The sequence below is a fragment of the Cyprinus carpio genome, chromosome A21, assembly GCF_018340385.1.
Source record: "Cyprinus carpio isolate SPL01 chromosome A21, ASM1834038v1, whole genome shotgun sequence".
Classification (NCBI taxonomy): Eukaryota; Metazoa; Chordata; class Actinopteri; order Cypriniformes; family Cyprinidae; genus Cyprinus; species Cyprinus carpio.
Genome location: NC_056592.1, coordinates 15,121,096 through 15,148,970, shown reverse-complemented (window position 1 = coordinate 15,148,970; position 27,875 = coordinate 15,121,096). Strand labels below are relative to the sequence as shown.

General features: G+C 40.7%; 2 protein-coding genes across 2 annotated transcripts; one reads left to right on the top strand and one right to left on the bottom strand.

The window, feature by feature from the left end:
* The first annotated feature begins 50 nt into the window (after positions 1-50).
* On the top strand, positions 51-8,495 carry rrm1 (ribonucleotide reductase M1 polypeptide). The gene is made up of 19 exons (XM_042711490.1): positions 51-231; positions 877-965; positions 2,151-2,328; positions 2,449-2,549; positions 2,662-2,721; positions 2,820-2,859; positions 3,063-3,225; positions 3,393-3,534; positions 3,712-3,795; positions 3,877-4,038; positions 6,193-6,272; positions 6,366-6,567; positions 6,680-6,829; positions 6,914-7,135; positions 7,264-7,294; positions 7,723-7,742; positions 7,832-7,927; positions 8,016-8,204; positions 8,290-8,495. Exons 1-19 carry the CDS (start codon positions 213-215, stop codon positions 8,479-8,481), a joined length of 2,220 nt encoding a protein of 739 aa, XP_042567424.1. The 5' UTR covers positions 51-212; the 3' UTR covers positions 8,482-8,495.
* Positions 8,496-13,540: 5,045 nt separating this feature from the next.
* Positions 13,541-26,657, bottom strand: trpc2b (transient receptor potential cation channel subfamily C member 2b). Its single transcript, XM_042711489.1, has 16 exons — positions 26,273-26,657; positions 25,866-26,157; positions 24,875-25,334; positions 23,058-23,747; positions 22,570-22,779; positions 22,318-22,482; positions 21,845-22,019; positions 21,489-21,689; positions 21,235-21,397; positions 21,060-21,152; positions 20,759-20,951; positions 20,545-20,672; positions 20,155-20,230; positions 19,869-19,983; positions 18,412-19,151; positions 13,541-13,696 (listed from the first exon to the last, which is right to left on the bottom strand). Exons 3-16 carry the CDS (start codon positions 24,890-24,892, stop codon positions 13,541-13,543), a joined length of 3,123 nt encoding a protein of 1,040 aa, XP_042567423.1. The 5' UTR covers positions 24,893-25,334; positions 25,866-26,157; positions 26,273-26,657.
* Between the last annotated feature and the right edge of the window lie 1,218 nt (positions 26,658-27,875).

Below are 27,875 nucleotides of genomic sequence, written 5' to 3'. Positions count from 1 at the left end.
GAAGAAGAAGGAGCGAGAGTGCATTGGCTAAGATGTTTGGGCTTCCGGTTGATGAAGCAAACCGTTCTGGCGGGTTCGGAGTCGCGCGCTCTAGTACAATAACAGCTGAGAGAGCGGACAGCAGAACATCACTTTATCAAAATAACCCCCGATTATTATTATTATTTGCTTAATATCGCATTTTTCCAGTGCTCTCTACCGAGACGTCAATCATGCACGTGATCAAGAGAGGTAAAGTCCTACTCGTCCTCCAATTACTTGGTTTATTTGCAATTTAGTGAGAAAATGTACAATTGCAAATATATGCAAAAAATGTATGCGCATATAAATAAGCTTAAGCATTGTTTATGTAATATTCTCATAATCACAATTATGTCGAATTCGTAAATCAAACACGTATTGACTTTAATCGTGTAGCAGTGACTAAATATAAAGAGAAGAACGCGAATGTGTCCAAATGAAGACTTGATTAAGGTTGCAGATTTGTTGACGTTATGTTAATTATATTGATTTTCCCAACACCATAACTTTACCTTTGAGAATGATATGTGCTCATGTTGGCAGCACTTGATGAGTAGCTATGTTCTTTGTTAACTCAAAGTTGGCGCCAACCGCTTCACAAAGCCAGTGATGAAACATTTGATATGAATGCCGGATACTATGTAAATCGTCATGTAATAAATTGATCTAACTTAAAATTGTTATGCCTTGATCATTATCAGGATATTTTTAATGCACTTTTCATGTTTTATGTTTCTATTACCTGTCCTTGTTTTCGTGATTATGGATGGTGTTCTGTTTGGCTTATTATATTATTAATAACTCTTTTTTTTTTTTTTTTTTTTTTTTTTTTATCTGGCGTTTTTCTTGTCTCAGATGGGCGCCAGGAGCGTGTTATGTTCGACAAAATCACTTCACGCATCCAGAAACTTTGCTATGGACTCAACGCTGAGTTTGTTGATCCTGTAAGTTATGAAATGCATCAAAACATCTTACATTTGTCACACGTTCTCTGGTGAATTATTGCCTTGTTTAGAGATTTCAGTCTTTTTATATACCACGGCCCCCCAAATACAATCATCGTTGTGCAACGTTTTTTTTTTAATTCCTTTATCGGTTTCATCATTTTTTTTATTTTTGTTTTAAGCTTATTTATTTTGCTCATTTAAGTTTAGTCTTTTGGCTATTTTTTTTTTCTCTAAACCCCTGGCCTAGTTGCTATTACAGTTATTCATCAAACAGTAGACCCATGACAAGTCTGTTAGAATAGCCAACACTCTAGTAATATTTAAAGAGGACAAAACACACAGTTTCCGCCAATGTCATGTTAATTGAGTAGTATTGCATCCTTCATATCTCCGAAGAGTCTTTAGTTTTATCAGATTTATAAAAGACAGATGCAGCTGTGGCACTTCTCTGCGAAAACAGTTGCGCTCCTGGAGGCCTGCTGTGGGTGGAGCTAAAGAGTCACAAGCATGCAAAGCGAACAAATAAACACTTGCACCGCTCCATTGCTGCCCCAGAAAAACCAACTGCATCCACTGTTCTCTTAACACTGGGTTCTTTGGGAAGCTGAACAAGGTCATCTTTCCCTCACAACCAAAAACACCTTCTTGCTCACCTCTTTGGTGACATTGTTGGTTTCATGGTCTAAAAACAATGTGGCAAGTCCTGTGCAGCTCTCGCTCTGGTTGATGTGTGCGCTCCCTCTTCCTGGAGAAGTGCCCATACCAGAAATTCCACCCTTTATGATGTCATACAGGGCCATACTCAGGAAGAAAAAGAAAAAAAACCTTTCTGATACTTATACAAACCCTTAAGGAGTGTATTTGGCACAGAAATACTGTCATATGTACTCCTTTTTATTTTTCAACTTTGGCCATGTTTAGCATGAGAATCCAACTCTTTAGCTGTGTAAATAAGTCAGAATGCATGAAAAATAGCATTAGACCTCTCCTTTGAAATAAACAGTCCATAAAGAACTGCCTTTCCGTGTACCCACAAATATAATGTTTAGAAACTTGCACAACATCCTGTACACTCTAGGTCTTCCTTATGACTCTGTATTAAAATCGATTCATTAAAAAAGACATCATCTACGAAGCCAAATGTAAAGCTCTGACCCTAAATCAAGTGGTTTTGCTTTGCAGACTCAGATCACCATGAAGGTGATTCAGGGCCTTTACAGCGGCGTTACCACAGTAGAGCTGGACACCCTGGCTGCTGAGATCGCTGCCACCCTCACCACCAAACACCCTGACTATGCCATCCTGGCGGCCCGCATCGCTGTGTCCAACCTGCACAAAGAAACCAAGAAGGTCTTCAGTGGTGAGTTGCTATGCATCGCTTGTTTCATGTCTGTGACAATTCAATCTAAACTGAATCATAATGCTTTGCTTTTATTTGGTGTTTTTATTTGGTTTTATCAATTGATTGATGTTATGGAAGAGGTTATGGAGGACCTCTACAACTATGTGAATCCCCTGAACGGCCACCACTCGCCTATGATTTCCAAGGAAACCCTTGACATTGTTTTGGCCAACAAAGATGTAAGTATGATGTTTTTGTGTATGATTTTTTTGTTTTGATTTTTTTTGTATGAGATGGTGTTGTTTTTTTTTGTTTGTTTTTGATTAATGTAATATTTCCTTGCGTTCCTAGCGGCTCAACTCTGCCATCATTTTTGACAGAGATTTCTCTTACAACTTCTTTGGCTTCAAGGTAATTCCAAAATAAAAGAATATGCATCATATACACTTGTGCATCAAAATATCAATTGATTTTGTTGTGTTAATCTTAGTTTTTAACATCTGTTTTAGACATTGGAGCGCTCATATCTGCTGAAGATCAATGGAAAGGGTGAGTCATGGAATTATTTTATTTGCATACATATAAACAGTCGAATTGAGACAATAGAACGCTATAAAGAAAAGACTTAAATGGGAAGGGGTAGATGAAAGAATTGTAATGAAGGAATGCAGTTGATTAGAAAAAGAGCAAAAAGATTGACCTGAATGATGGAAATGGAAAATGTTCCGATGACACTTTGACCACTTTTTCAGTTGCTGAGCGGCCACAACACATGCTGATGAGAGTGTCTGTGGGAATCCATAAGGAGGACATTGCGGCAGCTATAGAAACCTACAATCTGCTGTCTGAGAAGTGGTTCACTCACGCTTCTCCTACACTGTTCAATGCCGGGACCAACCGGCCACAGCTCTCCAGGTAAACACCAGGAAGTAGAACATATCATCACTATCAGACACAAAGGGGCAATTTTTTTTAAAACAAATGATTGTTTTTTTTAAGGCCTGATTTTGGTGTTGGCAAAGTCAGTAGAGTTCTATACGTAATGTATAATACAAGCTACTTTCATTTTGTCAAATGTCTAGTTGCTTCCTGCTTGCTATGAAGGATGACAGTATTGAGGGGATCTATGACACCCTGAAGCAGTGCGCCCTCATTTCTAAGTCTGCGGGAGGTATTGGGGTGGCAGTGAGCTGCATTAGAGCCACTGGCAGCTACATTGCAGGGGTGAGTTTTCTCTGTCTTCGGCTGGATTTGGATTTGCTGGTACTATTAACCTGTTAGTGTTTCACTGCCCCACCCATGGTACATTGTGTGTTTTAGGTGATTTTAGGCAAATTTTATATGAGTGCTAAGGGGTTAAATTTAGCAGTTGGGTTGATTCAATATCTTTTGTTATTTTAGACAAATGGCAACTCAAATGGCCTGGTTCCTATGCTCCGTGTCTACAACAACACTGCACGCTATGTAGACCAAGGAGGAAATAAGGTAAGGCATTTTACATGCAAATTTCTGGAGGTGGTTTAAATTTAGCTTGGAAAAATCTTATTTTCTCTCCTCCTCACTCAGAGACCAGGAGCTTTTGCCATGTACCTGGAGCCCTGGCATTTTGACATTTTTGACTTCCTAGAGCTTAAAAAGAATACTGGTAAAGAGGAACAGAGAGCTAGAGATCTGTTTTACGCCCTCTGGATCCCTGATCTCTTCATGAAGCGAGTGGAGACCAATGGGGTGAGCACACTTTAAACTAAAAAATATTTGAGATGTATCTTAATACAACACTTCTAGTGAATATTCAGCTTTGCCATCACAGGAGTAAATAAGATTTTAAAATGGGGGTTGGCAACCCATGGCAGGTGTGCCAACATTGGCCTGCAGAGGGAAAATCGCTTGCACGCTACCAACCAGGAAAACTACATACCGATTTTGTACCATACCTCATAGTCACACAGCCTGTTAGCTATAAATACTATTAAAGTGTGAGAGAATTAACCTGTGCCAGTCCAGAGAGTGTCCGTGGCTAACAGTGATCGTCAATGTCAAAATAATTGAGATGGCCAATCAAATCAAAGTAGGCCGGGGTTACTGTTCACAGAAGCAGAATGCCAATTCCAGTGCGAAGCATTAGGGCTGTCAAATTGGCTTAAAAACTATATTTGAATTTTGTGCTTAAATATTATTAAAATTCAAATTATATTTGAATTTAAAATGCATAATTTCAGTTAGGGTAAAGAAAAGCTTTTGGCTTTTCTCCTGAGGCCACAAGAGGGCGCATCGAGCATAAGATAACATGACTATCCGTGGAGAAAAAAAAAGTGGCAAATGTTTAAAATAATGTTTATAAACCAATTATAATTATTTATACAACTATAAACAAAACAGCATCATGTATGTGTGCATAGTTTAATACAAAGGGCTGAAAGTCAAACACACAGAGTACATTTTCATTAAAAAACGAGTTGCAGTGGGATGGGGAAAAAACCCGAGATATGTTTTTTCAAAGTTGAACTTGCATTCATTTTACATGGCTTTCTAAACATGTGGATCTTTTGCGTGAGACGCAAGTGCAACGCTGATAGATGTCCCTCTAGAAAATGCGCAAAATAAGCGTTCTGTGTGAACGGCTTGGTTTCAATTTTGATGTAAACGAGATCTTCTCTGCATTGATGTTCTCTTTTCCTGCAATATTTGTAGCAATGCAGCATCATGGCTACGTTCTCACTGCAGGGCTTAATGCTCAATTCCGATTTTTTTTTAAAAATTAGATTTTTTTTGCAAGGCCGTTCACATTTTCAATTAAATGCGACCTTTTGTGATCTCCTGTGTGAACGTGAAATGACCCAGAAGTGACCCGCATGCGCAGAAGAGTACTCAACGGCCAACGACGTCACTCGTTGTTTGCGGAAGTAACTAACGTTAAACATGGATGTCAACAACAGTGTAGGCAACAGCGGAGCTCTTTTTGCAATATTAAAGTTATTTTCCCAACGGAGCCAGCACAATTACAATCTTCTCGTTTTAAGAAGAAAATTAAAAAGAAGGAGGAGAGCAAGGTTTTTGGCCATGGCGTTTTGTGGAGCAGTGTTAGCAACGTCGGTACAGAGAAACGTGTGGGTGCGGAGTCGCAGCCAGGAGTGTTGGGATACTGATGTGAGTGGCTTCTATCTTCTCGTTCCCGCCTACTTCAACGCAGAATTATGACGTTTGTAGCGTATCAATGACGTACGGGTCGGATACATGTGGCCTGGCCGTTCAGACGGAGGTCGCATTTCAAAAGATCGGATACGTATCGGATTCAGGACCACATACCCAAGTGGCCTGGGTCACATTTGAAAAGATCGGATCTGTGTCGTTCAGACTGTCATGAAAAGATCAGATACATGTCACAGAGGCAAAAAAATCGGAATTGGGTCGTTTCAGCCTGCAGTGTGAATGTAGCCCTAGTGGCTTCAACTGGATAGGCTAACAAAAACATTAAAATGCTAAGACACTTACATCATCATTGCATGTCGTGCACAACTGATAAGACTGCCTCCTTAATGCACACCTGAAATTTGAATGCAACGTTTTGAAAAGAGAGAGTTGAGATGGAATTTAAAATCAGTCAAGTGTTTTACGATAGAATGGATAATAGGTTGGGTTTAACGTTTACAGAGAGAGGTGAGATGGAAATGTTGTTTTTTGGTTTTAATATTTATTGATGTTAATGTTTTTCCTTTATTTTTGATTTAATGAATGCATATAAATGCAAATATATACATTATAAATTACCCAAACTTTCCAGTGGTTGCATATTTGTTTATGGTTGTGTATTTATTTCCTTAACCAGTTCAGTTCAAATGCTTAATTTTAAGCAAGCTCATGTGTGACTCATATCCCATGTAGGACTGGTCTCTGATGTGCCCTAGTGACTGTCCCGGGCTGGATGAGTGCTGGGGAGAGGAATTTGAGAATCTCTACATAAAGTAGGGAAATATTAGTAATGCTTCTACTATAAAATTGTTAATGCCTATTAATATTATTGTTTAATAATCGCATTTAATGGTCTTTTGTTCCAGATATGAGCAGGAGGGCAGAGCTAAGCGTGTGGTGAAGGCTCAGCAGCTGTGGTATGCCATCATTGAGTCTCAGACAGAGACTGGCACACCCTACATGCTCTACAAGGATGCCTGCAACCGCAAAAGTAACCAGCAGAACCTGGGCACCATTAAATGCAGTAACTTGTGCACAGAAATTGTAGAGTACACCAGTAAGGATGAGGTAAGGAGTGCAGAATAGATACATGAAATATAATAATGTAACTTATTGTTAGTAACATGCCATGTTGACTGCTTGAAAGTGCTTTCATGAAGAACCAAACTCTTTCTTGTAGGTGGCTGTTTGCAACCTGGCATCCATCGCACTTAACATGTACGTCACCCCAGAGCGAACTTTTGACTTCCAGAAGTTGGCCTCTGTTACGAAAGTCATTGTGAAGAACCTGAACAAAATCATCGATATCAACTACTACCCTGTGCGAGAGGTGAAGCGCTGTTTTATTTTCCCCTGCAGCCATCCTACATTATTGTTATTGCTATAGAGACTGATCTTCTCTCTCACACAACAGGCAGAGAATTCCAACAAGCGTCACAGGCCCATCGGTATCGGTGTTCAGGGTCTGGCTGATGCCTTCATCCTCATGCGTTTCCCATTTGAGAGCGCAGAGGCTCAACTCCTCAACACACAGATCTTTGAGACGATCTACTACGCTGCGCTGGAGTCCAGCTGTGAGCTGGCTGCAGAATGTGGGCCGTATGAAACTTATGCTGGGTCTCCTGTGAGCAAGGGCGTAAGTTGGATGTTATAATATAAGCAGAGTTTCGGAGGGTCTTGGAAACCTGTAGAATCCTTGTATAAGGACATTGGATGTCAGTTGAGATGTACAGGGCTCTAATTGTTCCTGGCATGATTTCACAGATCCTGCAGTACGATATGTGGGAGAAGAGTGGTAGAGGACTGTGTGAATGGGTGTGGGTCTAGGAGAAGATCGCAAAGTTAGTAACCACTTGCATGATTCATAATCTCAACCAATCCGTTCCATGTCTGGGAATTTAAAAAAAAATTACATGGAGAAGTGTTTTAATACATAGTTTAATAACAGTAATTAAAAATTAACACAAATATGAGAGTTAAAAAAAGTAGAGTAAGATAAATATAATTATTTTATGGGATTTTTTTTATAGTATGCATAGTACATTTGTCAATTTTTATAAATACTTTTTTATAAGTTGGAATAATATTTATTTTTGCTTCCAAGTTGTATGATTTTTGTAGTGTACATGCATTACATTTTTATAAATGCTGTAATTTAAAATAGTTACATGGGTCATATTATATGAATTATTGTTGATACTAGCAAGGTATGGAGTGGGTGAGTTCTGTCTGGAGAGTTCCAGGTGAGCCTGGCGTTACATTATACGTTTGCAAGAACAGATAAACTGATGATTTTGTATAATATTAACTGGTGGGTTATATTTACCTCTAGATTGTGAACCCACATCTTCTCAAAGACCTCACAGAACGAGGACTTTGGAATGAAGAAATGAAAAACCAGTTAATTGCTCAGAACGGATCCATCCAGGTTAGTTGGCATTTCCAATTCTGATGACAAAATCTGATTTTTTTTGTTTTTGCTTTTGTCCCTTTTTTAAATGTTCTCCTTTTTGCAGGCCATTCCCACAATACCAGATGACCTGAAGGAGTTGTATAAGACTGTGTGGGAGATCTCTCAAAAGACCATCTTAAAGATGGCTGCGGACAGAGGAGCCTTCATTGACCAGAGCCAGTCCCTCAACATTCACATTGCGGAACCCAACTATGGCAAACTGACCAGCATGCACTTCTATGGCTGGAAGCAGGTAAACTAGTTACTCCCTTAGCAAGGATTTGGAAGCCTTTAAGTTAGAATTGATAGATCAGTGGTACATTTGTTGTTCTCCACAGGGTCTTAAAACAGGAATGTACTACCTGAGAACTAAACCAGCCGCCAACCCCATCCAGTTCACTCTCGACAAAGAAAAACTGAAGGAGACGCAGGAAAATACAAGGAAAGGTGAGGGAATAGTGGAGGTAAAGATGGGTGCTATGGTGTGTTCGTTGGAGAATCGTGACGAGTGTCTGATGTGCGGTTCATGAATTGATCTCCTGTTGACAAGTGTGAGGTTATTGAATTTTTATTTTTTGCTTATTTACTTTTTTACATTTTAACACTTTTTATTTTGTACCCTATATTTTCGTTTTTAAACTATTTACCTTATAAGTCATTATTTCTGCCAACATTACTAAGCCAAGGGCCACTGATCTATCTATCTATCTATCTATCTATATATATATATATATATATATAAAATTATTATTGCAATTATTATATTGTTGCTTTTGTTAAAATAATCAAAAGATGGTCACAAGATAAATATTCAGACCCCCCCCCCTATATATATATATATATATATATAACCCACCCCCAATTATAGTCTGTTGTATTCAAACAATTATAAACATTTTTGCATTTAGATACAGAAGAACTTTGCCTGTTGAATATTAAAAGCAAATGAACAAACAAAAAATCAAACTAACATCGTGTGTCCCAACCAGACGTGAAGGGAAGCGATAAGTATCTTTTCCATGTAGTTCCCTATCAAGGCGGTAACTCAACATTACGTCAGCTAAGACGTATATGGGAACTCCTCCCTTCTCCACTTTCGCTGAAATATTACGGGCTAACGGCAGCTGGGGACAGCTGGCCAATTGCCGTGAAGCATGCAAATACTGACACGTCACCGGGCAGTTTAAAATGCATGGGCGCGAAAATTACGTCAGAATCTCTCTTCACGCTAGAAGTTTTTTCTGAGTCATTGTGGAAGGTGCATTAGAGGACTACTCACCCCTGTTTTTCCTCTCCGCATCCGATGGCTGCTACATGCCAGATTTGCGCGGGTCCCATTGACCTGCCTGACCTTCACCAGTTCTGTGTCACCTGCCTGGGCCTCGCCCACGCCGAGGCGGCACTCTCGGACGACATGTGCACCCACTGCACCGAGCTGCCAGTGCGCGCCCTCAGAGCCAGGAGAGAAGTGGCTCGGGCAACAGCAGGGATGAGGCCCACTGCCGCCAGCGAGCCGCTGGTGGGCCCTCCCCCGCCCGAGGTCGAGTTCGACGACGTCAACTTCGCGGAAGTTAGCTTCTGCCCCCCCAACGCTGTCGCGAACTTCGTCACCTTCGAAGAAGCTGGCGAGGAAGACGATCCATGTCGCTCATCGGCGTCGGAAAAGGATTGGGGGTCTCAGTCGGACCGCCCCGACCAAGAGGGCCCTGCAGACCTCCAGGAGGAGCTCGTCAGGGTCTTCTGCAAGGCCGTCACGGAGCTGGACCTCGCTTGGAACGCACCTGATGAGCCTGTGAAAAGTAAGCTGGACTCGTGGTTCTTCCAGTCGAGCCGCCGCCAGGCCGCATCAAGTAGAAGAACTCCGTTCTTTCCAGACGTGCGCAAGCACGTGGTGAAGTCGTGGGCTGCACCCCAATCGGCACGGAACGAATCTGCTATGCAGGGTATGTTTTGTTTGATGGATGGGGGGGGGGGAGCCCACGGGTATGTGCGCATGCCCCCCGTCAAGGGACTGTTGCTGCGCACCTGTGCCCGGTCTCCCTCTGCGTTGGGTTCGGACTGCAGCCTGCCTTCCAAGCCGTGCAGATTCACGGCCCACCAGGGGGACAAAGCCTATGCTGCTGCAGGGGAGGCAGTTTCTGCTCTTCACGCTATGGCTATACTCCAGGTGTTCCAGGCGAAACTGCTTCAATCCCTTGACGGCGGCGCAGTCGGCGCTGACGTCATCAGGGATCTGCGTGCGGCAACTGATCTCGCGCTGATGGCTACTAAGCGCTCTGCTCAAGCCATCGGCCATTCCATGGGGTTCATGGTCGTCCTTAACAGGCACCTGTGGCTAACCCTAGCTGACCTGAAGGATGCTGACCGCAAGACACTTTTAAACGCTCCAGTCACTCCCTCCGGCCTCTTTGGTGACGCCGTGGAGTCGGTCACGGAGTGTTTCTCCCAGACGCAGAAGCGCGCCAAGGCGATGAGCCACATGATGCCCCGTCGCTCACTCCAGTCACCGTCTGCGAGGTCCCGCTCTTCTTCTGCACCTCGCCAGCTCAGGGGGACCGGCTAGACAGCCCGCCGTGGCGCCCCGCCCGAAAACCCCGGACACGTTACTCGTTTCGGACGAAGCAAGCCGTGGTCAGGGCCTGGAAGGAAACGTCAGGGTCAGAGCCCGCGCCGCGAGGAGAGCCAGCGCGCCATCCCCGGCTACCAAGCCGTCTTCCTGACGGGCCGTTAAGGAGGAAGAGAGAGGAAGCCCCGCCCCCAAGCGCCATGTTCAAGAACATTATGTTCCCCATGTTCCTACGGGCGACGATTGCTATGTGGGTTTAAATGCTGTTTGTGTGAATTACACAATAAAAACATGTATCCGTCCACAAAAAGAGCTTTTTCTTCCTCTTGCACCCAACACTGTGTCTGTCTCAGAGCAGCGCAGAGCCACAACCCATGATTATAATGGCCTCTCGAGGGCGCGAGAGTGCCAACACCACACAATGCCCGCCGTGAGCCGCCCTCCCGCCAGTGATTCTACCCTCGCAGGGACGGGGCTCCGGTCAAAACACACCATCAGTGGTTACGGTGGCCGTAGAGCTAACGCGTCCGCTGTGTCACTTCCTGGACGCGTGGAGAGCTATCCCGGGCATTTCAACGTGGATACTGGGAATAATTCAGCACGGATATTCTCTTCAGTTCAAACGAAGACCTCCCCGCTTCAAAGGCGTGGTCCCGTCACTGACTTTGCCCAAAAACCTTCCCGTTCTGAGACAGGAAGTTCTCAGTCTGCTCGAGAAAGGAGCGATAGAGCGCGTCCATCCGAGCGAGCAGGAAAGCGGCTTCTACAGCCACTACTTTGTGGTGCCAAAGAAAGATGGTGGACTCCGTCCGATTCTGGACCTGAGACCCATCAACCGAGCACTTCACAAGCGCGCGTTCAGAATGACAACGCTGAAACAGATCTTGGCACAGATACGGCCTGGGGACTGGTTCGCCTCTATCTAAAAGATCTAAAAGACGCATACTTCCATATTCAAATAGCGACCCGCCACAGGCGCTTCCTGAGGTTTGCTTTAGAAGGCACGGCTTATCAGTATTCAGTGCTCCCGTTCGGCCTCGCCCTCGTCCCCACCCCCCCCCCCCCCCCGCACATTTTCAAAGTGTGTGGACGCAGCACTTTCTCCCCTCAGATCGAGCGGAATGCGCATCTTGAATTATCTGGACGATTGGCTGATTTTAGCCCACTCAAGGGATGTGCTAATCAGTCACGTGGAAACACTGCTTCGCCATTTGGATACGCTGGGACTGCGTGTGAATATGCAGAAGAGCGTGTTTTTACCGAGCCGGACTATAACATATCTGGGAGTATGTTTGGACTCGATGGCAATGCGAGCTCATCTCTCTCAAGAGCGCATAGAGGCAATTTCATCGACTCTGCATCGTTTCAGACCGGGCAGGTCGGTTTCACTGAGGGAATTTCAGAGGCTTCTGGGACTGATGGCGGCGGCTTCTTCAGTGTGCCATCTGGGTCTGCTGCATATGCGGCCGCTACAGTTTTGGCTTAAGACCCGAGTACCGCCGAGGGCGTGGTATTCAGGCCACAAGCGCATTACGGTCACTCACAGTTGCGTCAGCACTCTGAGACCGTGGAGCAGCCCGGATATGTTCAGCCCAGGAGTTCCTTTGGGTATAGTGACGCAGCGCACTGTGGGTCTCGACGAAAGATGCGTCAACTGCAGGCTGGGGAGCAGTATGCCTGGGCGTACCTGCCTCAGGCCTGTGGTCGGAGTCACAGAGAAGGTGGCACATAAACCGTTTGGAATTGGAAGTGGTGTCCTTAGCCCTACAAGCCTTTCGGTCGGAATTGGAGTGGCAACATGTACTGATTCGAACCGACAACACGTCTGTGGTCTTGTACATAAATCGCCAGGGCGGCGTGCGTTCCAGAGCTCTATTTAAACAGGCAGCGAGTCTCCTGTTGTGGGCAGACCGACACTTTCTTTCCATAAGAGCGGCGCACATCCCCGGTATCCTGAACCGTGGAGCGGACATGCTTTCGAGGAACGGGATTCCTCAAGGAGAGTGGAGGCTTCACCCAGGATCAGTTCAAATGATTTGGGATCGATTCGGGAGGGCGGAAGTGGATTTGTTTGCCACAAGCGAGAACACGCACTGTCAGGCATTCCTTCTCGCTATCTCACTCCCGCTGCCGGGAAGATGCTCTGACATTGCGTTGGCCGGAAGCCAGACTTTACGCGTTCCCTCCGGTGAAGATTCTGCCTATGGTGTTGTGCAAAATCAGGAAGGAGAGAGCGTCAGTTATACTCGTGGCCCCGAACTGGCCGAATCAGCCCTGGTTCGCGGACCAGTTAGTGGTGGCTCCCCCATGGCAAATTCCCCTCAGAAAGGACCTGCTGTCTCAGGTGAACGGCACGATATGGCACCCCAGCCCCAGAACCTTCATGTGTGGCCGCTGCGGGGACCTTAAATGAGCGGGACGCTCTGCATTCACGAGTGCTGAGCACACTTACGGAGGCGCGCGCCCCGTCTACCAGGCGGCTCTACGCTCTGAAGTGGGGAGTTTTCACAAAATGGTTGGAGGACATTGGTATTGACCAGGGGACCTGTTCCGTGTTGGATGTTTTGCGCTTTCTACAGCACAGATTGGATTGCGGGAGTTTGCCATCCACGCTGAAGGTGTATGTGGCCACTATTGCTGCTTTTCGTTCCCCGGTTGACGGGCAATCGATCGGTAAGCACGCTCTAGTTATCAGTTTTCTCAGGGGAGCGAGGAGATTGTGTCCTTCACGGCCACCCTCCGTACCTCCTTGGGATCTAGCTCTAGTTTTGAGGGCACTATCTCTACCACCGTTCGAGCCCTTAGCTTCGATTGCGGGTTAAGGAGCTTTCCCTGAAGACGGCCTTGCTTCTTGCTCTCGCCTCGGCGCGAAGCGCATTGGAGACTTACACGCGTTTTCGGTGAACGACGATTGCATCTGTTTCGGACCTGGCGACTGTAATGTCACTCTCCGGCCGAGACCAGGTTACATGCCGAAGTCACTCAATACACCGTTCAGAGCACAGGTTGTTTCCCTACCCGCCTTATCTGCAGAGCCGCCAGCCTCGCGTGACGCTGATGCTCAGAGCACTGTCTGCCCTGTTAGGGCTTTGCGGACATTTGTTGGATCGCTCCTCGACCCGCCTTTCGTCAGTCGGACCAGCTGTTCGTGTGCTTTGGTGGATGTAATAAGGGACGTGCTGTTTCAAAACAGAGACTTTCTCACTGGATTGTGGACGCTATTACGTTGGCTTACGAATGCCAGGGGAAAGATTGTCCCCTCAACATCAAAAGCTCATTCTGTGAGGGCAATTGCTTCCTCATGGGCCTGGGCTAGAGGTATGTCTATCCAGGATTTATGTCTTGCTGCTGGCTGGTCTTCCCAGAACACATTCGCCAGGTTTTACAAGCTGGATGTACCCTCTGTAGCGTCACATGTACTTCGGTGAGTTAAGTTTCATTCATGTTGTGAACTGTTATAACCAGCTATACAGTAGTTACCATAGCTGCTAACTCTGTGTTATGGTTTATAAGATTATGCAGTTGTCACCGCAAACACTGTCGACTCTGTGTTTAACTCTCATGCTTAAGTGCTCATTGTGTTGTGTCTGCCCTAGTCAGTGCAGCCTTCGTGTTCATTGCATGAAGATATGCAAATTTTGTTAGGGTCGGACCAGATGTTTCATTGGTCTAGTTCCGCCTATCAGATGCGAGTACTTTTAGCGACGTGGCTATTGGCTGGAACTGTCTTGCTTATGTGTGGGTGTGATTGTCCCCGTTCAGGGCTTATCTTCACTGCTCTCACGGCGGGATTTAATACGGTTCCCATATACGTCTTAGCTAACGTAATGTTGAGTTACCGCCTTGATAGTGAACGCCTCCGGTTACTATCGTAACCTCGGTTCCCTGAGAGGCGGGAACGAGACATTACGTTAGCCGCCGTGGTTGCTGTTTGATCAGCTGTGCTAGCGTTCAGTCCTGATTCTGACGTAATTTTCGCGCCCATGCATTTTATACTGCCCGGTGACGTGTCAGTATTTACATGCTTCGCGTCAATTGGCCAGCTGTCCCCAGCTGGCGTTAGCCCATAAGATTTCAGCGAAAGTGCAGAAGGGAGGAGTTCCCATATACGTCTTAGCTGACGTAATGTCTCGTTCCCACCTCTCAGGGAACTGAGGTTACGATAGTAACCGGAGGCGTTTTTGTCCTAACCACCCGCGACAGTGACACGTGACTGTAAGCAACACGGAATTCTATTTTAGAAATGTTTTTTTTATTTTCTGCGACGTAGCGGCAGGAACAACATACAAAATATGACAGTGATAATATAATGATTATGTGCTTTATTCAATGTCAGAAGTGTGAGTTTGATTATTATTTTGCATGATCTTTATAGCAATAGTGAAAGCGACAATAGATATTTTACCTCAGATCTTGAAAATAAATTAGGCTAAAGCCAACTTACGTTAAAACTGTAAACTCACTGCGAACCAACATCCATAATAAAGATGGTATCACTCACTCAAAACTGTTCAGTCTATTCACATTTGAATCACCTATTTTCAGTGTCCACTTTTCTTTACTACACACTTGCCACGTTTTTGCTGTCATATCATATCTACACTGGACGCGACAAAGCACTGAAAATCATTTGAGCTTTGTGTCAGCACGTCATAAATAGAACGAGTCAGCAGTTTTCTGTCTGGGATTTGTTGCATTGTGCTGCGCGCGCCGCATCCAGTGTAGACAGCATAATTGATTAATAAATGATATTGTATTTTGTCCAGTGTAGACACAATGTAAATTAATGTTGCTTTCTGATGCTGCATTTGAATTTTCATGCCACATTATTTGAAATTAGTGAGGGCCAAACATTTTTCTCTCTGGCCCGCAGCCGACTATTGAGGAATTGCCCTTACCAAAAAGTAGTATACTTCAAGTTCATTTTATTAAGTATACTCAAGTAAAGTTCAAGTATATTTTTTAAGGTATACTTTAAGCAAGTATACAAATATCAGATATCAGTGTTCTAGTAGTATACTTGTAAGTGTACTGTTTCAATACTTCTTGGGACTAAATTGGTCCACTTTCTAGTAGTATAACAGTAGCGAACTTTGAGTACACAACTAGTTTACCTCTATGTTTGTAATTTGTACTGCAATTATACTAAAAGTGAACTTATAGGTATACTGATAGTTTACTAATTAAATACTTTGTACACTTTTAAGTATAGTCTTAGTAAACTACTAGTTTAGTAGTTTTATACTGCAAGTATACTCTTAAGTTTTAAGTGAACTTTACATCATACTTTAAGTATACTACTATGTCCCTATGTAGGTTTTAATTTGTGTATATTTTGTTGTATGAATATCTGAACATACAAAACATCCAAAGAAAGAACAGGGTTTCTGCTTGTAAACAAAAACATTTTATTCTAGCTTCATGCATTTAAAAAAAAAAAAAAAAAACACTTTAATTTGGGTAAGTTTAATAAAAAAAAATAAAGAAAGAAAGAAATAACATTTTGAACAAAAAGCTGAAAAAAGACTATGAATTGGATTCAGAATGATAATCAAAACGTAAATGGAGCCGATCAGCACCCCAAAGCTTGACTGTAATTATTACCTCTTCATCGGTCGACATTTTATTCCATAATGTTACAGTTTGATGCTGTTTCATGTCAGATGATCATGTCATATGTGTTAATATCTGTTGTTTCTTCTTCACCTGTTTTTTTTTTTTTTTTTTTTAATTCTGTACAGAAGATGTGTACTAGCGCCCTCTACCGTATAACAATGAAAACAAGGATTCTATGAGCACAAGTATACCTCAAATATATTTAGCCTTTTTGTAAGTATAAGTCAAGTATACTAAAATGCCATTTTAAGTATATTTCTGAGGAGTACATAAAGCCCATTTCTGAGAAGTACATAAAAAGTAAACTAAAAGCATACTTTCCTATTTTTAGTTTAAAAGAAGTATACTAATAGCACACTTGTATAAACTTCTTTTTCGTAAGGGTGAGGAAGATGGTGCAGGCTGATAGGTCAACTCACTCTGATATAATCACATCATTATTCACATGGTGCAGCCGACTGGTTTTAATTGCATCAGCAGCCAATGAGCTTGCTCCTCAACATTCAAATACTTGGTCAGTGCTTGCTGTAGCAGTTGCAGCCCCTGTCAGAAACCCTCCACCTTCCCCAGCTCCACCTGTATAGATCTGCTACAGTGTAGTTTCATGTTATATGTGCAGCAGCAGTATGTCTGTGGATTTATTGGCAGTAGCAAGTCTCCATACTTCCTCTGCTGCAGTGGCATAGCAGATCTATTCCACCAAGACCGCCAACACATTAACATTACCATGTATATTAACATATAAGACATTAACATTATTTACAATTTTCTAGCATTTTCATGAAATAAAATATAATAGTGCTACAGATATTGTTTGCTGATGTAACCCCACCAGCATTACCCTGTGTGCAGTAAAGGGTTATATATTACTATGGTTATGGGAATAGGTGTGAGGTTCCAGTAGAGGTGCATGGGGAGGGTCTGAGGCTGCAGGTGATTGGTTAATGAATAGTCAGAGACCTCATGGGAAAAGCAGCTGTGTCACAAACAGCAGGTGCTAAACAAGCTGCAACATGTGCATGTGATCTCTGGGGTGATAAATGTCCTCTCATGCATCTATGTATTGTGTGATTTATATATGTTTATAGAGAGGGTGAGAGATGTGGATGTTTTATATTGGGTGAATTATTGCTTTAATAGAAGTTAATTTCTGTTACAATGACATTTTACATTGCATATTTATTATGAGTACAATATTGTGAAATCGTGCCCTATGGATTTTATTAATGACTTGACTTCTACAATTACTTAATCAACATGATTTACAAAGTGCTTTAATAGTTTAGTTTGAGAGGACAAAATGAATGGTTTTCTTATATTAAGTTATGTTGTGTATAATTTGTTTGCAGTTTGTATTTTGTCACATAAGGCACACTTCAAAACAGACTGCTGTTCCTAAGTTTGAGGTTGGTAGGAAATACAGCAGTAATATTGTCAAATATTATGATTAAAATAACTTTTCTATTTGAATGTATTTTAAAATGTAATGAATCGATGATGCAAGATGAATTTTCAGCATCATTACTGTTTTTTTTTTGTATGTATTTTATTATGTTATGGTTTTATGATGATTGTTGTATTTTGATTTTCTTTAGAAACTATTATTATTATCACTGTTGGAAACAGTTGTACATTTTTGTTGTTATTTTGTTTTTTGATCAAATGAATGCAATGCCTAGCATTACTAAAAGTGTTCATTTCTTTCCAAAAAATCTTGAAGACTTCGTTATGTCTGCAATATATACTGTAGCATAACCAATTGCCATTTATTATACAAAAATATAGAACTAGTGGACATTTCAAAAGACTTTGTAAACTTTCAAATTAATAGAACAGTTAGAAGTTACATTGTTCAAAATGTAACAGTATTCAAATGTCAGTAGATGATGTCAATATGTTCATAGATAAAGTGATAAACTACACCTTGGTTTGATGTTTTATTTCAATTGTAATGAAATTTCAGACATTTTCAGTGTGACCAAAAAGTGTCTAAATACTTTCTGAGGCCACTGTAGCAAAGCATTTTAATATCTTAAAACACACACACACAAAAAAAGTTCTCAGCTAGGTTCATGGTTCTCATAAGCTAGTCATTTCGAACTAATCTTGGAAGAAATTATTCCAATCATTAAGGACTGCTAGTTGAGAGGTGAATTATTTTTGTGACTAGAGGTGTGTTTTTTGAGTAATAGATGGGTGTTTTGGGTGTTGTTTGTTTTAGTTTGAGATTATGATTGGTTTCCAATGAAAGTGAAATTCTTTTTTATATTAAACTCACTAGGCTTGTCTGATTCAGGTCAATCTTGATGCCCTCACCCGCATTTTCACTGATGACTTCAACTACATCTTCATTTACATCTTCTGCCATTCCATTACTTTTCTCAACCTCTATGTTTTCCTCTGTCTCTGCTTCATTTAGATCTGTTCCTCCTGTCGCCTCTGCATGTAATTCCTCCACCATCATCTCATCTTCTCTTTTTCCACTAGCTTCACTTTCAGTATCTGTATTGGACTCTATATCTATGACAGTCTCACTTGTGTTCTCTGTATCTGTATTCTTTTCAGTATTAGGTTTTATGATAATCTCAGTGACGTCATTATTTATTATCTCCACGTATTTCTTATTTTCTCCCTCCTCCGTCTCATTCATGTCTTCCACAGCGTTATCTGTTTCTCCCTCACTGTTTTGCTCTTCGTTTGACTTCCTGTCTGGCTCTGCATCAGTGGCCGGTGACTCCCGCACGTCTGCAGTCCCTTCATCCTTCTCTTCTACAGTCTCCGCTGCTGGTTCTTCGTGGTGTATAGGCTCATGTAATGGAACAGTCTTTCTCTCGTGGCTGTTGAAGCCCCTGAAATTGTTTTTGGCTCCAAGGATGTACTTCCCCAGGAAAGAAGATCCTCCTGACGGGTCTCCTTTGGTGTTGTCCGAGTAGTCAAACACGTTCGTTTGAATCTGTTTCATTTCAGCATGTAGCTGGCCAATCACTTTGCTCAGCTCTGTGATTCTGTTCCCAACATCTGGAGGAAAGAAATTCCAGATCACTTAAGCATTTTCAGTGCATGTGAAAACTAGTATGAATTTATATGTATAAAGGGGGCCAGAGCCTCAAGATGACTTATAAATGATTTAAAATAGGACAAATGACAAAAAACAATTTAATTAACCCCCTTTACTTTTTTTTTTTTTTCTTGGAAGAACCTGAATGGTATCTTGTAAATTGTAAATTGTCAAAACTGAATTTTTTGAGAGCTCTGATACTACTTGACGGCTGCAACGTCATAATGTGGCCATTCCAGGAGTAAAAATGTTTATTAATTCGTATAATTGCCTGGTGTTAATGTCTTAATAAAGCAAAATATAACTGAAAACACATGCAGTATAGTAGCTAGCACAGAACTGAATAATTAATGTGTAATATTTATATAGAGATAAAAATAATCAGTAAGGCATCTGCATAACTACTGTCACTTGTCTCATTGTGGTTTTGTATATTATTCAAATTACACAGATTAATTTTGGTGTTAATAGTGTTGCCATAGAAACTTGGGTTGGTTGCAGGTGGTAATGGGGGAAGAGTAAACATTGTGTGTGGTCTTAGGGGCAAGAAATATTATTGAAAGAAAATGAAACTGATATATTTAAAATGTCTGCTAAAAGCAAATTCTAACAACTTTCAGAATAAATAAATCCAATCAGATTTTATGGAGTCTTTAACAAAACCTTGTGAGTCTTACCTTTGCGTTTTGTCTCTTCAAACTCTCTCCTGGCAGATTCGATGTAGCGCTGAACCAGAGCGCGGATGACCTGCTGTCTATAGGGAACGCGGTTCTCCCCTGGACCCATGTCATCCTTCAGTGTTCCATTTCCAAAAGAGACATAGGAGGCAAAGTTTTTTTTCCAGCATGCTACATTTGGTCATTTATTATAAATTCTTGTCGAAAATAGCAATGAATAGCACACCAGCAAATGTATGTAAAATGTAATATAGAGTAAAGATGAGTTGTAATCCTAAAAGTGTACCATAGATGTAAGTGGAGGGTAGTCTGGAGCAGAATTACAGTTGAAGCAGCAGCAGCAGATCCGTCTGAAAATTCCTCTAAAATATAAAGAAATGAAAAGAAAAAAACACTGGGATCAAAATGACATTTTTCTCCTTTATAATCTGTGCAATTTAAAATTTACATTTAGGTAAATGTTACAAAAAATAATACATTAATAACTTTATATTTGAACATTTAATGTATTTTTATAATGCTAATTAAATGTACAATGTTTAATAAATAATTAAATAATACATTAATATTTCATTTTTTATTTTTTACATTTAATTTCAAACAATCAAATGCCAATTGCTTGTTTTGTTTTGTACTCCTCAGTATTGGACTCCATCAAATAAGAGCTGAAAACAACCTTAAAAGATAGAAAAAGGCCTTTGGAGAGGGGATGATGTTGAAAGGGACAGGCATAGTCAGTCCTTCTCTGAAATAACTCAGGTAGAGCTTTGAACGGGCAAATTTCCACTCTACATCAGCATCATCCTACAGAGATGAACAATGTAAGTGAAACACCAAGCTTACATTGTTAGCGTACATATCTTACACTAAAGTCAGTTCTTCAGGCTTACCTCAATCTTCTGAAAAGAGTTGGTGATCATAGCGATGAGCATGTTTAGCAGTACAATGACAATGATCAGAGTGTAGATGCCATAAAGGATTCTGCCAACAAACTCAGCCAAAACAAACTCAGGCATGTCCATATAGGTCTGGTTGGCCATATCAAACATGGTCCAGAAGAGGAAGCTGAAGGTTTCATTTAGCCTGTGAATGTACACAGATGTGGCATTACTCCATTATGAAGATGATCTCAAACTCAACTCATTGATTAGATTTATGCAGCTTTATCCAATTGGATAAAACACAAAATACCTTCCAAGATTTGGTGAAATCATATATGGGACATAGACATTGTTGACGCCACACAGGAAGGCAGTTCCAATGATCACCAAAATGAACATAAATCTGGAGAGAAAAAGAACCAGTTCCTCAAATGTTCCTTCAAGATACTATTAAACTTTATAGTCAACACGACACAGCTGAATACCTCATCATGTCGTCAATCATCTTTCCGATGGAGATCTGCAGGGTACCAAGAGACTCGTGTGCTGGTACGATGTAAGCCATGCGAGTGAAACTCAGCATGCTGGTCACCGCAAACAGCACCTCAGCGATGAACTGGGGATCCTCCTGATGCCACTCATCACGCACTATACAGCCAGAAATACATTACACTAGCAGGCCAATGAGCTGCCATATTGTAGGCTAAATTGTGATGCTTAGTGAAGTATTTTTTCTCACAAGTCTCAGTGAAGTAGACACACTCTTCCTGTTTGTCAGGTAACTGGCAGAGGAAGTGGACCTTGAGCATGATGACCACTCTCAAGGCGAATGAAGCCAGGTACATGCTAAGAACCATCACATCCAGACAGTTCCACCAGTCTAGGAAATAACTCCTCAAGCCCTCGATCCAAATTTCCTTACACTCGAACCAGAAAAAACCTGTTTGACAGGATTAAGAACCACTAAATTCTTGTTTTATGTCTAACGCTCAAAAATGCAGACCTGAAGTTGAAGATCTCACAGCAAAATGAATGCAGAATTGATTTCCTTCCAATTTCATAACTATTTTTGACATGTGGGTTCTTGAGACCTACCAACCACCCAGATCATGTGGAAGGAGTTGTGCAGGATGGTCTGCTCACGAGAGGCAAAGCTGTCCCGGTACACCTCCATTGCAATAGATTCCCCCAGAAGCGTGATCAGGAACCACATATATGATGCCGAATGGAGAAGGAATTTAATCACTGGGATCTTCAGGGTCTTTCCCAACTGAGAAGAAAAGAGAAGATGGTTCACTTTTTAGTAGAATATTCCTGCCATGGACCATACGTACCGGGTGTTTCCCTGCCTTTATCCTGAGATGCTGGGATGGATTCCAGCATCCCAGCAGTATTTTGAAAAATGGGTGGATGCATGGAAGTCTGTAAAAACAAACCTATAGAACTGACTTGATAAAGTCTTCCCAACCTTTGTCAACTAATTACTTTTAAAAAGTGAATAATACGAACTCTTCATTGTTTATGTCTGATTAAAAAGCTTCTGTAATAAACAGCAATCATTCGGTGACCTTAGACTTTGGTGCGATCCAGTAGATGAGGCAAAGGATGGGCATGGTCAGGAAGATCCCAAAAGACACCAGGAGCTTCCAGGCTGTTCTGCTGCCCCTCCAGCCTGATAGGTTCCCACACCAGATGGAGGAGAGCACCTGCTGGCAGATCGGGTGGGCTATAAACTGAAGTACAAACAATGATTAGCTAAATGAATAAATAGCAATTCCTTTTTTTTATCTATTTTAAGGGGTTAAAGCTTGGGGTTCTACTTGTTTTTGGTTTTGGTTGATGGTTGTTTTTGATTGTGGTTGGTTTGGAATGCCCTCCTCAAATGCCTGCTGGTCCAACTCATCCTCGCTGTCCTCATCCTGATCCACAAGGCTGTTCAGGATGGTGGTGACCTCACTTTGATTCCGGCACATTCCAAGCAGCTCCACGGCAAACTCCTGGCACAGCTGTTCCAGGGCAATATACTGAGGCTGTATGAAGCAAAGGAGAGAGTGGTTGAGAAAAATATGCCACTTTTAAATTATATGACTGTAACAATATACACCATATATATTTCCGCATGACTAAATTTTGAAAATTTAGAAAATTAACAGATTTAATTTGTGTCATAATATATACAGTGTTTTATATTATAGATTCTAAGTTAATTTTGTAAAAATTATCCATGTAGAATTTAGCCACTGCTTTTTACTACTATGAAAAACAACTAGAGGCCTTCTAAAGAACCAAAAGCCCTGTTTTACTCAACCTTAAATTCAGGTTCCTTTTTTGACAGCTTGCGGAGATCCCGGCTGAGTCGAAAGGCACTGAGCATTGCATCATCTGCGGTAATGGACAGGTAAGCACGGCTGGCAATACCTCGGTAGGTGTTGATACGAGACAGCGAGAACTTGAGCAAATCATATTGCCGTCCATTTGTGCACTCCAGACATATGCATGAGATTTTATGTGGCCAAGGAATTTCATGACCTTTCTGATTGAGCATTGTCACAATGTCATACAGGTCCTTCTGATAGGCCAGTGTCAATGGTGTCACTCCATGGGCAAACTGGGAATCATCAATGTAGTGGTCAAAAATGTCCATTGAGTATGAGCGCACATCCATCTGGTTCTTCTCTAGATCTAGCTGGTCCAGAAGGTGTTTGATCACTCGAGGCTGGTTGGTGTCCACGGCCACCAGAAGAGCTTCGTGAATCTGCCAGAAGTCAAACTTGACCCCTTGGAGAATGGTGTCCATGGTGTCCTCATTGCCCAGTCGGATGGACAAGTTCAGCGCTTCTCTCCATAGCCTGTCCTCAGAGTCGTCCTGCTGGCGGGTGATGCCGTCACCCGTCTTCAGCAGCGAATAGACCATGTTCACGTTGCCCTCTCGGATGGCCCCGAGGAGCTCCGGAGGGAAGCGAAACTTCTTGTTCACGATCTCGCGCCATTGTTCTGGCTGTTCAAAGGGGAGATAAAATCATTTTAATACACAGCAACAACAAAATATCTCTAAAACAGGAATATAACACGGAGGTCTAGACATCTGTTGGAATTAAAGCTTATGTATCATCTCAGATTGTTTCTTGTACCATTTCACTGCTGTTTCGATTTCATCTTCATATTTCATCTTCTAAAAACTAAAGCAACTATGCAATGCCGCACATATATGTACAGTCAAAAAATAAATAAATACATTTTAAAAAGTAAAGTGGGGTCCAAGAGTCCATATTGAAAATGTGGGATTCAGACCAACTAGGGGGCCTTGACACACTTCCAAAAAAAAAGGAAAAAAAAAACTTTGATTTTTTTTTTTTTTTTTTTTAAATAATCCAAACCAGCTAAAAATGAAGATTTTTGGCTGACATTGTATTTCTTATTTTAATTAGTTGCTTTAACAACTGCCATTTTAATTTAATTTTAACAGGATGTTCTCAGTATCTTAACATATAGGAAGGAATTTTTGATTTCTATATTGAAAAATTAAAATCTCAAAAAGTCATGTCATTTTTCTAGTTATATAAAACTATTAGAAATTACTATTTCTGAGTATTATTTTCTAAACATGTACATTCACTGTAAACCCTGAAAATTATATATATTTTAAATTTAGTTATTTTAATAATGCCACTAGCTTATGTAATTCAAAAATGATAAATAAGCAGATTTGCCGTTAAAGCATAAGTACAAGAAATATGTTGCGGGCCTTCTAATATGGTCTGATACAATGGGGGGGCTTAGAGTGAATAAGGCTGTGAAACGTTTTAAGATTTCAAAACAAATAAATATATATATACATTTTATAATAATAAATTAATATAAATATTCAGTATTCTCTATTTTAGGTCACTAATAAAATACACTAATGAAATAAGTAACTTTTTACACTAGTTATTATGCTGATATTACAATCTCTGCCAATAGAATGGGAAAAAAAAATGTAGATAGAAAAATACACTTCTGATTTTGTAGTGCCTTAATTAACAGATCCGACACATAACATACACAATTTCCAAAGACTTGATACATGCTTACAAAACAAATTCACAAAATAACTTTTTACAGTGAACAATGTATATTTCTTACCGTGAGGTTTTCCATCATCAGATAAACCAGATATATAAATATTACAGTGAGCTGGTATCAATGGATGTCTCACATGCCCACTGTATATCCAAAAAGCAGACAAAGCAGCTCCAAAAGCAAGTCGGTAATGCTGTTTTATGAGGTTCCAATCCTGATCTGAGGAGAGTGATTAAGACACTAGTTAAGCGAGTCCAATGGTTTGATAACACTGAGGAGTCAAAACACGGGTGAATGATTTCATTCTGAACAAACCAAATAACAGGTGCAATTCCCCAAAGGACAAGACCAATTAAAAATGCAACCGTAACATTTTGTTGCATCCCATTAGAGCTCATTAAGGACTTCTGTATTTCCACTCCTCCATCAGTGCACTTCCTCCTTTCAACACCTCTGTAAACATCAGGGCTCAACAATAAGGATGGCCCCATGATACAGGGTCAGTGTGAGAGGTCATTCCAGACTATAATTGAAAATAAATGACAAAATAACATAAATTATTAAAATAAATGATCAAATATATTTTTTTTTAATTTAAAAAGGCACATTTTTTTCTGACACATATACTACAGTTTAAAAGTTTGTGATCAGTCAGGAAATATTATTAAGATATTAATACTTTTATTCAGAAAGGACACATTAAATTGATCAAAGGTTACAGTAAAGACAGTTATGTTACAAAAGATTTGTATTTAAAAAGTTGATAATATTAAGCAGCTCAACCATTTTTTAAAACTGAAGAAATTGCTGATGAAAATTCAGCTTTGCTATCACAGGAATAAACTATTTCTACAGTAATTGTCCCTAATTTTAAAATAAATTATATTTTTCAATTCACTATTTCATAGTGACCAATGCTATAAATTGTTTCTAAAAACAATAAAAACACAGTCCTTTAGGAGGCATGTACATTCTGCAAAATTCATAACCCAGTAGGATACACAATGTTTATTGACAGCTGTTTTGTCCAAGGCCAGAGAAACCAAGAGAATACCTGATTTCTATTTGCATGTTGCTATTTTGAAAAGGTCTCACTCAGTTCAGTCACACAGTACCAGGCTCTACTGTGTCACCACAGGTGCCGGCGTGCTGCTGGATACAGTCTGGGGGGAATCGGAAGAAGCATAGAGGACATGCAACCATATGCTGCTCATCTGCGCCAGAGCCAAAAGCAGAAGTGTGCTGTGAGCTCATGACCTCTGTTTCCCTGACTCCCATGAGCTCCGCTGAATCAGAATCCAGGCAGGTGGAAGCATGGAGAGGCAGATAATCAGGACTGAAGCATTCTATGTGGACAAAAAGCAAAAGGAATACAAGAAGAGCTTGTGAGCAGTAAATTATGACCAGATATATTAGCATGCAAAAATCCTCTCCAAATGTGCTTGTACACAATCACATTACCTCCACAAAGAGGACATCTTGTCTCAGGAGAGCCCTGTGGAGCCTGGTGGGCACTTCTGTGTGGGTTTGTTGAGCTGGGTTTATGGGGGGATGCTGTAGGTCTGGATTTTTTCCTTGGAGCGCCACTGTTTATAAGGCTCTGCCTGAATGACCACCATTGAATACAGAATATATGGGTCTATAAAAATGATATACAGAGTGAAGAATATATACAAGAGAGCCAGTCCACGGAGTCTGGGACCACTAGTGAAAAATGTATTTTGAAGACATTTTGTTACAAATGACAAAATTAGCACAACAATTTAAGTTCTTAGCATTCTTGTTTTAATATTTGGCATGTCTTTTGCTTGTTTTCCAATTGAAAAACATGTTTTTGTTATTGTTTTTGTTAAAAAACATAAATATAATTTTAAATAATGTTTGTGTTTTTTTTTTAATCCTAACACTGTTTTCTAAAAACATAAATAAATATATTTTTAAATTAATTTTTAAGAAATTAATACTTTTTTTCAACAATGACACATTAAATCAAAAGTGACAGTAACACTGTAACAGAATATATTTCAAATAAATGCTGTTCTTTTGAAAAAGATGTATCAGTTTCCACAAAAATATTAAGTACTACAACTGTTTTCAACATTGTTAAAAACAAGAAATGTTTCTTGAGCAGCAAATCAGCAAATGAGAATGATTTCTGAAGGATCATGTGACACTGAAGACTGGAGTTATGATGCTGAAAATTCGGCTTTAAATGGCAAATTTTGAAATACATTAAACTAGAAAACAGTTATTTTAGATTATAATATTTCACAATATTACTATTTTAATTAAATAATAATATCAAATATATAAGCCCTGAGTAATTTAGTTTTAAAAAGTCAAATGCATTTTTTTTTTTTGTTTGGTCATGATGAAAAAAATATTCTGAAGAAAATAATTCTTATTATAAGTTTTTTTTTTCTCTTTTTATAGTGTGTTTTAGTTCTTCCTTTGCTCCTGAGGTGTCTTCATTTGTTTTCTTGAGGTGCTTTTTGTTTGTAATTCAGCCCATTAAGACAGAAACAACATTTGTATTATGAAAAGCGCACATTTTTACACTCTGTCTGTGTGGTGGCCAAATAACAACTTTCCTGGTGGGGTTTTCACATTATCTTTTTTTTATGCTGAAATGCATGCTGGGTATCAACATAGTACAAAACTCATTCATGATTCCCAGCGTGTATTGCAGTTGATCTGTTAATATGAATTAGTTTGAAGATTGTCCCCATTGTTGAGTGTTAATGTCGTAATCTGTCTGTATATTTTGCCACAGTATCTTCGCATTTGTGATACAGAACATTGGCATCAGTAATTTAAGATCATCTTCGACATTTTTAAATAGTATTTCTCAACTTTATTACACCTTGACACCCATCACAAAAAGTAATCCATCCACCTCACAGGTATGGCATATCAAGATGCTGATTAGACAGCAAGATTATTGCTTAGGCTGGCCATAATAAAATACCACTCTAAAATGTGCAGTTTTACTGTATTGGGGGGTTTGGGGAGGGGGGGGTCCGAAAACCAGTCAGTATCTGGTGTGACCACCATTTGCCTCACG

Excerpts from the sequence above, each read along its gene's own strand:
- rrm1 (XM_042711490.1), top strand. Across the intron at positions 3,226-3,392 it reads AACCGGCCACAGCTCTCCAG|TTGCTTCCTGCTTGCTATGA; the intron begins GTAAACACCAGG and ends TCAAATGTCTAG. Across the intron at positions 6,568-6,679 it reads AGTACACCAGTAAGGATGAG|GTGGCTGTTTGCAACCTGGC; the intron begins GTAAGGAGTGCA and ends TCTTTCTTGTAG.
- trpc2b (XM_042711489.1), bottom strand. Across the intron at positions 20,673-20,758 it reads ACTCTTTTCAGAAGATTGAG|GATGATGCTGATGTAGAGTG; the intron begins GTAAGCCTGAAG and ends TCATCTCTGTAG. Across the intron at positions 13,697-18,411 it reads ACCTGAATCAGACAAGCCTA|CACGTCCCTTATTACATCCA; the intron begins GTGAGTTTAATA and ends GTTTTGAAACAG.